General features: G+C 40.5%; 1 protein-coding gene across 2 annotated transcripts in view; it reads right to left on the bottom strand.

Annotated features, from left to right (window-relative positions):
• BNC2 (basonuclin 2) overlaps nucleotides 1–15,398 on the bottom strand; it is a 412,566-nt gene that overhangs the window by 121,175 nt on the left and 275,993 nt on the right. For both annotated transcript variants that reach the window (XM_011990863.1, XM_011990862.1), the window contains one exon: nucleotides 10,136–10,371. In XM_011990863.1, coding sequence (XP_011846253.1) covers nucleotides 10,136–10,371 — 236 coding nt within the window. The remainder of the gene's footprint in view (nucleotides 1–10,135; nucleotides 10,372–15,398) is intronic.

Consider the following 15,398-nt stretch of genomic DNA (forward strand, 5'->3'; position numbering starts at 1 on the left):
AAGTAGACACAACAGATCACTCAGTTGCCACCAACAAATGAAGAAACTTCCTAGATAGCAACAGGACCACAATGGTAGGTTTCTAAAACAATTGTTCGTGACATCACCAGCTAGTTAGCTACATCTTTAAAATCTAAGGCTATCAGCAACAACTGCCAGGTCTGTAAGCAATCAGAATCACTACTGACCTCCCTAAGAAAGAAGTGGTGATATGCAAACATCAGATGAATCAAGAAGAGCTTCTGATCATCAGGCCTAGACACGGCCTAACCATGCGTGGTCACTCATTCTCCTAGCAAATGTATTGGCCCACATTTTATTTTCTAGTTCTGTCAGCATTACATATGGCCATGATGCAGAAATCAAATAAATGTATCTTTATTTCCATTTGTCCCATCTGTATGAGTTTAGCAAAAGCTTCCAGAAACCCACATAGATCCTTATCTAATTTTCTACTTTTCACAGCCCTTCAAAATTTCACATACCAGCACTTGAAATGTAAGTCACTCAAAAGAAACAGATAGTAGACTAGGACTCAGCCTTGAGAGTTTTCTCATGACTCTTCGTGATAGTCACAGAGGATTTCATTCCTCTACAAGTCCCCCTCATCTTCCACTGGGCTCTTCTGTCAAATTGGGGGAAATACTAGAAAAGGACACAGTAGCTCAAATAAAATGTATAGGCAACTGGAAGACTCATAAAGCTCCCGTTGCTCTAGAAACTTAAGGGTTGGGGTGTGGGGACTAGGAGATCATTCTACTTAAGGAACTAAATTTACTGAGCTCCACTATGAATTTAACATATTATTTCTCTTCATCCTGAAAGCTCCTTTAAGAAGGCACCATCAAGAAAATAAGGCTCATAGAAATTTTGTGCTTTTTGTATGGCTAGAGAGTTAATTGGTGCTAGAATTAAGGTTTAAACCCAAAGCTCAGAGCTCACTTTAAATTCAACAAGAAGGATGTATGAGTGCTGCTCAGGAAGATCATACGATTTAATCAGCGCCATCACAGACAATGTCCATTTCAAGTAAATGTGAACTGATTCTTATCAAATGGAGACTGGCCAGTGAGCTGTGGACACTCATCTCTGCTCCTCCCGAGGGAATGCAAAAGCCCCTCTTCATGTTCCACAGGCGCAAATCCTATTCCGGCAGTCACTGCAATCTGGAATCTGGTAAGCCATATATTTTTATTTTGCAAGAGTAAAGGGAGGAATATTTTTATTTTAACTCTGAGCACAAAACATCAAGCTTTGTCCTTGGATCTAAGGTGTTTATTTTCATTGCTGTTCAAATAGTTAGAGCTTTGGCAAGGGATTCAAAATCCCTGTATTCCACTTCCAGCTTTGCCTCTGCCTGAGGCCTCCCCATCACTGTTAACTTTAAAACCAAGGATAATAGTCTCTGAAACTATCTCTCTAATAGGGAGGTTAGGAGGCTTGCCAGGACAGTGTTTGTAGAGTGGTCCAAGCACTTTAGAAAACAGACACTATAAATACAATACACTGCTCTGAATCATCTATTTTTTGTATATCCCTGCCAAAGACAGGGGGATCCTGATCAATCACACATGCGATCCTTCTTTCCTGAAAAAGATTCACATATTGGTGACACAATGCAATGATACCTTCCTTATGTCATGGTGTTGATAATCCAATCTTTACCTGGGGTCAAATAATCCCTCCTTTCTGTCAATTTTCTGGGTCATCTGTATATTTTTGTAGTTCATATCATACAACTTTCCATCATTTGTTTATGGCTTACCCATTAGAGTGTTAGTTTTCTGAGAGATCTCCTCTTATATACTCAATATATACTAATAAATCAATATTTTTTTGCTATTCGAAGGATTACCTAAATTAATTTATATCCAGATCCATTGATCTTTCTGCTCCAGAAATTTCCTAAAACCCTGTGAGGTCAGATAATACCTATTTCAAAGGCTGTTTTAAATGTTTTATTTTATGCAATAAGGTACAATCCTAGATACTCTAATAATTTTAACAAATGTATCAAGTAATCATTCATTCTGTGCCAGAGCTTGGAAAGTACCAGAAGAGTTGATAAAATAGGAAAATACAAAGGTGATAAAAATGACAGTGTCATATGTAGAATAAACCATTATTTGGCCTGGCGTGGTGGCTCATGCCTGTAAACCCAACATTTTGGGAGGCCGAGGTGGATCACCTGAGGTCAGGAATTTGAGACCAGCCTGGCCAACGTGGTAAAACCCCGTCTCCACTAAAAATACAAAAATTAGCCGGGTATGATGGCAGGCGCCTGTAATCCCAGCTATTTAGGAGGCTGAGGCAGAAGAATCACCCAAATCCGGGAGGCGGAGGTTGCAGTGAGTCGAGATCATGCCTCTGCACTCCAGCCTGGGAGACAGAGCAAGACTCCATCTCAATAAATAAATAAATAAACAAACAAGCCATTACTTTTAAAAATGCACACACAAAAATACACACCTTCACAATGTAGTAACGGTAAATATTAATAAGAGTGCTATGGGCTAGTTATTGCACTACATACTTTTAAAATATCCTTTGATTTAACCTTTATAGATGAAGAAACTGATGTTCAAGTATGTTCTCTCTGCTGGCTAACAGAGCTATCAAAAAGTGAAACCAAGATTCACAACCAAGTCTGTCCAACTCTAAAGTCCAAAGTCTTTGTTACTGCAAACTCCTACCTCTTATTTATATCCAAGTGCATTCATATGTACATACATAAATATGTGTGTCTGTGTATGTATGTATATATTATTTATTGATAATTAAATAGTAGCTACCCTTTTTCTCTACTGGTTGGAAAGACATTCTTCTTTAAGAGGCACAGTGAAATCCAGCATTTAAGGCTACTTTATAGAAACAAAGTTCTAAAATGATCAGGTTGGTGGTAGTCTGTAATAGTCTATATCGTCATCTTTTTCACTATATATTAATAGTTAGCATTGCCTGGTTACTTAGCAAGTGGCACTACTAAGTGCTTTATGCGAATCATTCTACTTTATCTTCACATCAAAGCCATGAGCACTATTATTATCCCTGTTTTACAGGTGAGTGAACTGAGGTGAATAAAGACATGGGCCTAATTTTTTCACATGTCTAGTAAGAACTGAAGCCAGGATTCAAGCCCATGAATCTGCCTTCACTACATGACTCTGCTGCATTAAGTTTTTCTGGTCCAACTCTATAAAAGGAAGGCATAATTATAGCTATCCCACCACACATGAGTGGAGCACGGACCTGTACTCATTTTTCCTGAGAGTACCTGCCAAGCCCATACATCCTGGCTCCTCCACTCAGTCACAAGGACCCATTTACATGTAAGTTCTGGTCAGTGATGTGAGAAGAAGCACCCCTCTATACTTCTGAGCCTCATCCATGAAAATATCCCACAGAGAACCTTCACCTTCTCTCAGGGTTGCCACCCGGATGAGGAATCTACGATCCCAGATAATGGCAGAGCCATAAAATAGCAATGGCCCTAACTTACCTCTTGTCAAATCACCTATGGAAGGAAAGCATTCACCACTAGACTAGGCTTGCAGAGAAAAGAGAAACTTCTGCTGTGTTATGCCACTAGTAGTTTTTCCAGGATGTACTTACTAAAACAACTGCAGTTTATCTTATTGATACTGACTAATGCCTAAAACGCATTCCCTATCTTTTTTTAAGCATTTGGCATCTGTAGGGAAACATGTTTAGCAACCGATATTTCTCTGCTATAATTAGTCAGAGTTAACGTTACACATAGATATAAGTGAAAAAAATGCAAATTTATTGAGAAGAAGTTCACAACATACATTTCATCTATATGATTTCATCTTTTCAGCCACTCAAAGTTAGAGATAGGAGGGTTATCTTAATTTTAGAGACATATGGGGAGTTATCTTAATTTTAAAGATTTAGAAACTATGACTAAGAATGGCAACGTTTTCCATATTTAACTCAATCTTGTCTCAATATCCAGAGCCCTTTTGCCATCCAACTTGAAATGCTTTTATAAACCCTGGAAAGGCAACTTCATCTCTCTTCCACTCCCTGCACATGGTATAGCTGAAATCTTACTAACTAGGTAGAAAACCTTTGTTTTTATGCTCAATTACAAAAGGTATGTATCTCTGGAAAGGCAAGTCAAAGACCGGAATTTACAATAAAGCATTAGGGATAAATATTAGATCTGGTTTTAGTCACAGAAATGAGAGCAAATAGGAGTAAAGACAATGAAATGGAGTATCAGGAAATAGGCAGGAAAAGGAACACAAAAGAGGAACCCATTTCACCCAATTTTGCCTAAGGTCAGACATCTGGTGTGCCACTGAATATAAGAGATCTTAAGTTGTCTGTCAGTTCCAGACTCTCAGGCCTCCTCTATTCCCCAAAATCATGCCACTCTGTGTCTACAGACTCTCACATATTACCTTCTGGAAAGACAGGCTGGTAGCCTTAAAAACAAAAAACAAACATCGGAATATTACCCATAGGGTCAAAGACCTGAATTCAAGTCAAACTTCAAAATGTCCTCCTTCCAATATTTAATACATCCTATTAAGTATTTAGCCTGGGTGTTGGTGCTGGGAAGCCAGTTACAGTGATGAATAAGAGGCATGTGTTATCTTCAGGAAGCTTACAGCGTATCAACTGTGACAATTAACACTTCTGTGATCAGGGGAAAGTCACTTATTTGAGCCTCAACTATACCAAATGTTAATTCACTGACAACATCTTATAAGAGGATGGTGTAAGAGGAGGAAAAGAGGTAACTTATATGAACTTGCTCCGCAAAGAGCTGTTTAAATACAAGTGTTTGCTTAATATTGATGTTTTCTACCACATGGATACCACAAAACACTTACTCTACACAGACCACTAGCTAGAAGGCATGGGAGCCTTTGCTTTTCTTCTTATTGCCCTCAACAGCCCAGCTGCTGCTATAGCAGTCAGTCCTTAGGAAGCCTGGAGAAACAACTAAGAGCCTTTTGACAAACTGAAGTTACTGGCTATTCCTTCAGTTGCATGGTGAAACATCAAGCTATACCAAGCTAAAAGGTTTCCTTAGCCATTCATTTAACAAATACTTATTGAGTGCTCTGCATCTGTGGTATTCCCTAGTGAGGAGGCCAGAAAAATAAACATTTCAACAGTTGACTTAATTGACTGATTTTAAATTGTGATAGGAGTTTGAAGGAAACAGAGTCCTAAGATAGAGCTACACCAGAAAAGACCTACATTGGCTAAGACGGTCCTCTGTAAGAAAGTGAGACTTTGGCTGATGCCTAAAAGAGAAGAAATTACCCATGCAGAGACACGAGTAGGGTATTCCAGGCAAAAGAAATCTTACACGCAAATAGCTCATGTGGGAGAAGAGCTGAGTGTGTTCAGGAACTAAGTACTTCAAATGAGCTTGAAGGGAAGAGTTTATGAAGTCGGAAGGGTTGGAGACAGCTACTTCCCTACTCTCATAGGCTCATACTCTAGACCTCCTCAGAGCCTGTGCTATACTAATGTGTATCATGAAGCTTAAGAGAAGGATCTAGTATGTAGTTACTCCCAAATCCAAAGCTGGACCTCTCAAAGACGGATGGCTCCATTTGTCTTTGAGAAATGCTCTTCTAATGTCCCAGTTGTGCTGGTAAGACACAGGAGAGTTTTCTTATAGAGTTTTTTCAACTGCTTTTCTTATAAGGCTGCTGACACCACAGCTAAATATTCAGAGTGTCTCAACTGCTTCTCTGAATCCTGGCAGGACCCACCTGCAAATGAGGAGATTTCCACAGACAGGCTGGTGGACGAGCCCAGGCAAGTCAGTTATACGTTCAAACTGAAAGAGACTGTGAAAACTTGATTTTTAAATGACTAAATTCAACAACGATAATCACCTATATTCTTATTTCCTAAGTCAAGGACAGAGGGGAAAATGGGGAAAGGACAAAAGAGGGGGCGACTGCTTCTATTCATGGTCAATAAATGTATCATGAGATACAGACTTGAACTAAGAATTCTTCTTCTTCTTCTTTTTTTTTCTTTTTGAGGTGGAGTCTCGCCACAATGCCCAGGCTGGAGCGCAAAGGTACAATCTTGGCTCACTGCAACCTCTGCTTCCCAGGTTCAAGCAATTCTCCTGCCTCAGCTTCCCAAGTAGCTGGGTTAACAGGCACGTGCCACCATACCCAGCTAATTTTTGTATTTTAGTAAAGACAGGGTTTCACCATATTGGCCAGGCTGGTCTCAAACTCCTGACCTCAAGTGATCCGCCTGCCTTGGCCTCCGAAAGTGCTGGGATTTCAGGCATGACCCCACCACGCCTGGCCAGAATTATTTTTTAGTAGTAGAAAAAACATCATATTCTCCTTTGTATTTAGATTTTAGCATCTAATTGCATATTCCCATTTTTGTTGTTGTCTGGAAAATGCTTAAGAGCTAACTTACCTTTTCTGTACTTTCTGAATAAATACTTTAGTAAGTACACAGGAGAATATTGAGTTCTTTATATATTACCTGACTTCTTAAGTAGTTGTAGTCCAAGTTATGTAATGCATTTTATACCCAACTGACTACCTTGTGAATTATACAGATACTCACATAGGTGAAAATTAATTTTATTAGAAAAGTACAGGATCCTTGGTCAATGTGCCAGCCTTTTAAATGTATCTGTAGCATCACTATCATCTCCTTTTTTCTAATAATAACCTCTTCATTAACCACACAGTTTTGAAAGTTCTGCTCCCCTCTTCCCCCTACATCCAAAAATTCAAAATCAGATCAGACAACTGTCATTCTTCCACATTCAGAGGTATCTCAGAAGGCAGGAGTAGCTGTGTACACATAAAGGATGCAGGCTTGGTCCCACAGAGAGTTAAATTAATACCCTGGCTTGACTAGTTCAACTTACCGTACATCTTCATTTGCCCAGGAACACAATCTATAGCCAACTGCTAACCAAGTCAATATGTGGTAAGACTAACAGCCACCCTAACCTGCCTTGATAATTATTCTCCTTTAACTGACATAATATTCAATATACTGTTGTTGAGAGCAATAATGCTAAAATTGATGCCTTGAGGGCTACAAGACAATTGAGTTTTAGCCAGATAAAATGACTTGTACACTAATAGTGCATTATGGGGTTCCACAGCCTTCGGACACACATTTTACAGCCTACTTTTACAAAAATGCCATATACAATTATATTCAAAGTAACTTGTGCACACCTTATCATTACCACATACAATCTTTAAAATATTGGCCAATTATCAAAATTACTTTAGAAGAAAAGGGTTTACTTTTACAGTCTCTCTCTTTTTTTCTTAACAAAACAAGCATTTTCTCACTACATAAGTGATAACAGTTTTGGTGTTCTGGAACCATTTGCTTTTCTTCCAAACCGAGAACTGTTTTAACAAAGAACAAGTAGATTATAAATGCTGAATAACAAAAACCATTATTTAAATAAAATCTATATTACATCAATTCTACCAATAAAACAAGACAGAAACTAAACCTAGAATTCCTCTAGTGTAAAAATCATCTATAGTTTTCTCAAAATGTCAATTTTAGACTCTGATTGGAGAAACATTATATTAAATTTGAAATTGTCAAAATCTATATTAAAATAATAAAAATTAATTATAATTGAAGTATTACAATAAATGAAAATGTTCTCTATATGCAATATTTCACCCTAAAATAAGGGATTTATAAATTTTAGTTCCTGGTTTTACTGAATTTTCCTCTCAAACTTAATTTCTCTTGCAATTTTGTATCTTTAAATCAAGCTTGTCCAATCCACAGCCCACGGGCTGCATGTGGCCCAGGAAGGCTCTAAATGTGGCCAACACAAATTTGTAAACCTTCTTAAAACATTATGAGACTTTTTTTTTTTTTTCCCAGCTCATCAGCTTTTGTTAGTGTGTGGCCAAAAACAATTCTTCTTCCAATGTGGCCCAGGAAGCCAAAGATTTGACACCCCTGCTAAATACTGGGCCCTCATATAAAAAGAAATACAGAGTACATTTACATTATTTATACTTGCATTAGAGATATGTTCACAAGTTGGGGAAAAACTAACATCCAAATAATTATTTCAAGTAAAATAAAAAACAGGCACTGGCCAAGGCAGAACAATAGGACCATAACACAAAAACATTATCAGGCTTTATATTTACTGCTATCAAAGTGCTACCTGAACTTTGTTAAAATGGCAAATCAGCATAGCCCCACACATACCTATTTGGACAGAAAGATACAATGTATATGCTTGTGTCTCTGCGTAGGTATACAGGTGTAAATATCTTAGGCAACAAATACATATGAAACTGAAATATAATATTAATGACAGAAGTATAAGGAGCATAGGGGAGGTAATAAAGATGGTACCAGATTGGGGCAAAACACTTGTTGGTTTGGAATAAAGAAAGGACTGTTAGCCAAGCAAACAGTTCCATACAAACAACTGTAAGAGGTTTTTCTCTTTGTGCAGGGTAAAATCCATTCAAAACAGATATTAATAATCATGTTGTGGAAATGATTGTAGAAAGATGTAGCACTGTATACATCTTGGGGCCAGTATAAGCAGGGATTGTGAAACCAGTTCCTTATTTATTTTTCCTGGCCCCTTCCTCCTAGACCTTGTTCCCCCTCATGCTCCCTGACTGTCCAAGACTTACTTTCCTACTTTAACCCACTGACATGTCCCCATCTTGAGTCAAATGAGATGCTTGTAAACAAGCTCTATAAACTGAAAACATAATATACAATTGCTAGTATTATCACCATCATCTCATCTTTTGAGGGCCAAATTTTCTGTGTCTTCCCAGTTGAGATTCACACTAAATTAAGATGCCATCCTATTCTGAGAGCAGACAGGTTATTCCACCTCCCTTACCTTTCCCTGCTTCTACTCACTATCCTTCCATTGCTCTCCTGTCACAGCTAACAGCTGGAGGTACCACACAGGAAAATGACAAGAATCTGTGTGTACTGATGCCAGGTTAAAGACAGAGGTAGACTGAGACTCCCCACCCCTCACATGCCAAGCTGGCAGCCAATGCCCTTCATGTAACACACAGTAGCCCAGGGAATAAACAGTGGAGATATCTCTAGCACTACACAAAGCTGGCACAGCCAAAACCAATTGTTTTTGAAGGGGTCATGTCTCCTGGTATTATCCTCATGGGAAATTTGAAAAATTGCTTCAGATTCTACCTTCTCCAATTGAGATCTCCTTCGGCGGGAGGGGTATTTCTTCATCATCCAGTGTAGCCTCTTTGGATCCTGGGGTCTCCCAAAATGCTGCTCTCAACATTGACCCCTCAAGGGTTGTAGGAAGACAGACAGCCATAAACACATTTCAGAAGCAAAGTATACAATGCAAATGACACATGACACATTGCAAAAATGAGATGAAGAAAGGGAGGGATGGGAGATGGGGGTGCATGAAGGCTGTGGGCCTCCCAGAAAACTCTTAAAGCCCTTAACCAGATCAGAAGTGCCACTGATACAAACGGACACTCAAGGCTGGAAGAACAGGTTCTGCAAAGACCAAATCTAAAACCATGTCTGTGTGTTTCAGAATGCAGAAATCTGAAGGCTATGATGTGAGGGTTTACTGGTTATATAAGTTTATATAGATGATAGTTCTACCTTTGATTTGGCTGAAAAAACAATAAATAGTAAAATGTGTGCCTTTAGTTACAACGACTACCAAGAAAAACACCGTACCTGCAAACTGAGTATGAGACAAAGCCCTAATAAACCCAAGTGCAGGGTAATCTCAGATTTTCACACACCCATCACCCGCCTCAAAGGGCCCTCCTTTTTAATAGGGCTATAATAAGACTTGTTGGAGAAGCAGAAAACCCATGTTGTAGAGAAAGAGTTAAATTCAAAAAGGTGCAAACAAAGGTAACGCGAGTCAAGAGGCCATGTTTTCCTTGTAATACACCCTGAGGTCCGATGGTGGTCTGCTTTGTCTCTCTCCTTCTTTCCCCTTCCCAGACAAGCCTGCTGAAATGACCACTTTAACCAGAGGAGGGTGTGCAGCCCTTCCTGTGAGGTTTGCCAAGGGCTCTCACCCTTCCCCACCCAGAGCCGGCCCCGGACAGCGGCGGCGTTCAAGTCCTCCCCCTACCTGAAGGATGTATCCTCGGACATAGTCCCGCAGAGTCCAGCCAAGGCCGTGCAGTATGTGCAGCACCTCCTCTTGCTTCAGGACGCTGAAGAGACGGTCCAGCAGGATCTTTAGCCGCACAGGCACCGCTTGTGTTCCATAGAGCATCAGGCTGCTGATGTCAAACACGACGTTGGACTGCACAATCTCCACTTGGGTGGGGTGGTACAGGTGCTGCGTGCTGAGCTTATCCAAGGCTGTGGTGGTCCCGCCAAAGTTTCAGAGATGGGGGTGTTGGGAATAAAGAGATAAAGAGAGAGAACAGGAGTTAGAAATATCGCTGGAAGTTACCAGGGCTCCATTTCTACACATGAATGTTTGCCATACGTGTTTAAGCAAGATCCTGCAAAGAAAATAGTTCTCTGACATCTCCTTTCTGTTTTACCCCTTTTCTTTCCTATTTTTTAAATTGGATGTGTTTATAAATTGCAGGCAACAACAAATACAAAACACCTTCAACTTTAAGATAAAGAGCCACTGAGGATGTTTTTAAATGACCGTGGCTGGTGCTAAAAACCTCATTGATTTGTTAAGTGAACTGTGGTTCAACTCAAGTTACAATAGTGTCCCCCACCCCCTACCAAAAACAAAACAAAACAATTCCTAACTCATGCCATACAGGGAGGCTCAATTATCACTTTTCTGAATAAGATTCACCTGTTATAATACCTAGATGGTTTCAGGAGGAAGAGAGTGTTCTTTAGACGATAGGGGTAAAAGACCTAATTTGGAGGAAATAAGGAAAGCTGACATCCGTGTGGAGGGTTAGTAATTTAAGTCAAGTCACATTAGCTATAGTGGGTTATCCAAAAACCTAGTTCTCCCAATTTCTCTCGTTAGTCACCTGTTAGATAGCTTTTGTGTTCACTGGCATGTTTTCTGAAACTTATTCAGGATACAAAGGAAAGAAAATTAAAGTCATAATTTTAAAAAGAAAGAAATAACAAGTCACTTTGTTAATAGCTCTAAGGGTACAGATGAAAATGGAAACAAATGACAAGACAACATGTGGGAATTTCTGGTGTATCTTAGCTGTGTTATCTCAGTAGAAAACGCTGAGGATGACCATTCCCAGAGTCAACACTTTCAATACAATGGAAATTTCAACAATTGGGTGCTTTTTCTCCTCAAATTTAAGAAAACACTATCTCTTCTGTAGAACTAAATGCCAAAATAAGGTCACAAATTCTAGTCCCCATCCATATCTGAGTTGCTGCACACCCTATTGCTGATAATATAATTATATTTTGCCTCAGTTTCTCAAACAATAACACTGTCTTATCTGTAGGGCTTAAAGAGCTGCTGCAAAGATTAGTGAGATAATAAGTGAGAGGCACTCTAAACTCCTTAAGAGAACACAAAAGGCATTCAGAATTGTCAGAATTATATGCATATACCCATTGAGGAATTAAACAAGACGAACACATAAGCCTGAAGGATGGTCATCTAACCTCATGAGTCAGGCAAATGGGTATCAGCAACATCTAGGCTCAAGTGATAACTACACCTAAGTTATGTACCTAAGGTTTCTGCAAATTCTAAACTACTGTGTGGCCTTTCTCAGTTGCTTTTCCTAACACCTTATCCCTAACGGTATGGGCTACACTGCATGTGCATTCTCAGCAACTCCTATTTTACTACACCAATATTACTGCATAATAATGAAAGAATTTAAAAGTGTGTGCACACAGATTTTTTAGTATTTCACATGTATTTTTTCAGGGCTCCTCCTCCACTCTCATTTCCTCCTGACTTGTGGTCACTAGAGAGTTCATGTACTCTTGATAAATTGCTTTCTTACATCCACAGTGTAAAGGCCCTTATCATTTACCCGCTGGCTTCATTCAACACATTTACTCCCAGGAATACTTTGTCAGAGAGTTCGGGTTTTCTCATACTTCATTTCTTGCAGCTGATTTGTCTGATCTTCCCTATTCTAGTGGTTAAGTCAACTTTGAATAAATAGTCTTAAAAATTAATTTAACGTTTGGGAAAGATAAGGGATTCACAAGCCTAGGGACTGAAGTTTTCTCTCACTCCACAGGGCATTTAGACTGCAAAAAGGCAGCAATGGGGTATTACCATTCCTGTTCTTCTTCAAGTACAGCTTAACTACTCAGCCTCCTGATGAGTGGCTGCTCTGCTTACAGAATCCAGTGACCAAATCAGGGGGGATCTGCACCTTCTCCATTTCCCTTCATCAGCTCTCCTCAACCATATCAGACAGTTTTTACAAAACAGACTTCTATGACAACAGCAAATATGAAACTGACAGGACTCGGTAGAAAGGAAATAAAACGACACAAAATTCTGATTTTTGTGTGTGTACTTGGCACCTTGCATCTCTGCATTAAGTACATGCAGGTGTGTGTGCAAATGCGTTCAAACTGTAGGTGAAAAAAACCATAATCCCTCTCCCTCCCACTCATTAAAAAAGGTTGGTTATTTTATTTTTTATTTATTTTTTAAGATGCAGTCTCACTCTGTCGCCCAGGCTGGAGTACAGTGGCACAATCTCAGCTCACTGCAAATTTCATGCCATTCTCCTGCCTCAGCCTCCCGACTAGCTGGGACTACAGGGGCCCACCATCACGCCCAGCTAATTTCTTTTTTTTTTGTATTTTTAGTAGAGAGAGGGTTTCCCCGTGTTAGCCAGGATGGTCTTGACTCCTGACCTTGTGATCTGCCTGCCTCGGCCTCCCAGAGTGCTGGGATTACAAGCATGAGCCACCTTACCTGGCCAAAGTCGGTTGTTTTAAAGATGAAGAGGACTAAACTGTTAAGGGTACAGAAGAAAAGAAAGAATCGTCAGAGAATTAAAAGAGCACAGATAGAACAAAAATATTTCCCTAGATATGCTTTCGAGAACACCTGAGATTGAGGATATTATAAGGACACTAGTTGATTCTTCTTCATAAGTATACCATATGTCAGTAAGGAAGAATACAGCTGGGCAAGGTGGCTCACACCTGTAATCCCAGCACTTTGGGAGGCGAGACAGCAGATTGCCTAAGCCAAGAGTTCAAGACCGGCCTGGGTGAAACCTCCACCTCTACAAAAAATGGAAAAATTAGCTGGGCATGGTGGCATACACCTGTGGTACCAGATACTAGGGAGGTTGGGGTAGGAAGATCCCCTGAGCCCAGGGGCAATCCAGGTTGCAGTGAGCCATGATTGTATCACTGCACTCCAGCCTGGGCAACAGAAGTGAGACGTGTCTCAAAAAAAAAGAGGAAAAAAGTAGAAAAACTGCAGGGCGCGGTGGCTCAAGCCTGTAATCCCAGCACTTTGGGAGGCCGAGACGGGCGGATCACAAGGTCAGGAGATCGAGACCATCCTGGCTAACATGGTGAAACCCTGTCTCTACTAAAAATACAAAAAACTAGCCGGGCGAGGTGGCGGGCGCCTGTAGTCCCAGCTACTCGGGAGGCTGAGTCAGGAGAATGGCGTAAACCCGGGAGGCGGAGCTTGCAGTGAGCTGAGATCCGGCCACTGCACTCCAGCCTGGGCGACAGAGCGAGACTCCGTCTCAAAAAAAAAAAAAAAAAAAAAGTAGAAAAACTGTTATAAACCACATAAATATACAGCAAAGGTCAACAACTTATTCTGTAATGGCCAGATGGTAAATATTTTAGGTTTGTGGGTTATGCGTTGTCTTTCACACCTATTCACCTCTACTGTTATAGCAAGAAAACAGCCATACATAGATAAGACTTAAACTATTAGGTGTGTTAGTGTTCCAATAAAACTTTATTTAGGCCAGGTGCAGTGGCTCACACCTGTAATCTCAGCACTTTGGGAGGCCAAGGCAGGAGAATTACTTGAGCCCAAGAGTTCGAGATCAGCTTAGGCAACACAGTAAAACCCTGTCTCTACAAAAAAATAAAAAATTAGCCAGGCATACCGGTAGTCTCAGCTACTTGGGAGGCTGAGGTGGGAGGATTGCTTGGGCCCTGGGGGTCAAGGCTGCAGTGGAGCAATGATTGTGCCACTGTATTTCAGCCTGGGTGGAAGAGTAAGACCCTGTCTCCAAAAACAAACCAACAAACAAACTTTATTTACACAAAGAGACACCTCACCAGCTTTGTTTGGGCCCTGATGATGATGAAAAGGTGGATCAGATATTTAATGGAAGTCAACAGTAGATCACAAAAAAGCTCTAAGAGTGTGGTTTAGGAAGCAGTTACCTAGGAGATGAGCCGTAGATGAAGACTTAAAAAATATTAAACTGGGCCAGGCATGGTGGCTCACACCCATAATCCCAGCACTTTGGGAGGCCAAGGTGGGCGGATCACGAGGTCAAGAAATCGAGACTATCCTGGCCAATATGGTGAAACCCCGTTTCTACTAAAAATACAAAAATTAGCTGGGCGTGGTGGCACACACCAGTAATCCCACCTACTTGGGAGGCTGAGGCAGGAGAATCGCTTGAACCTGGGAGGCAGAGGTTGCAATGAGCCAAGATCACGCCACTGCACTCCAGCCTGGCAACAGAGCGAGACTCCGTCTCAGAAAAAATTAAACTGCCTAGCTTGCAAATTTCAGCATAAACATATCATCAAAGATTATGATCTGCCAAATTTCTTGAATATATCAAAATTTTCTGCTTTACAATTACTAGATCATATTGAGTCACCAAGTTGTGACAACTTTTGGGGAAGTACCTCTGGAACTATGATACGTGATGATTTTTTAATTGTCATAAAATCTGTAAGGTGAGAACTGGACTGCTGTCTAATTTCATGATCTTCATATATCTGACTGTGGAGGAGGCAGGTCTGGAACTTGCAGGGTTAGGAATATGAGTTAGGCCAATGGCACTGTAGAAAATGTAGGTCAAGAACTTGTTCATCAGGATGGAGTGGGAAAAGATGGCACCCACTTTAATTAATTTTATGGGCCTAACCAATTGCTAATTTGTCCTATACCAATGGTATTGTCAAGATTCATTTTCAGGCCAGGCACTGTGGCTCACGCCTGTAATCCAGCACTTTGGGAAGTTGAGGTAGGTGGATCACCCAAGGTCAGGAGTTTGAGACCAGCCTGGCCAACATGGGGAAACCCCATCTCTACTAAAAATACAAAAGTTAGCCCAGCGTGGTGGCACATGCCTGTAGTCCCAGCTACTCGGAAGGCTGAGGCAAGACAATCACATGAACCAGCCCAGCGTGGTGGCACATGCCTATAGTCCCAGCTACTTGGAAGGCTGAGGCAAGACAATCAC

The sequence above is a fragment of the Mandrillus leucophaeus genome, unplaced genomic scaffold (genome assembly GCF_000951045.1).
Source record: "Mandrillus leucophaeus isolate KB7577 unplaced genomic scaffold, Mleu.le_1.0 Scaffold384, whole genome shotgun sequence".
Taxonomy (NCBI): Eukaryota; Metazoa; Chordata; class Mammalia; order Primates; family Cercopithecidae; genus Mandrillus; species Mandrillus leucophaeus.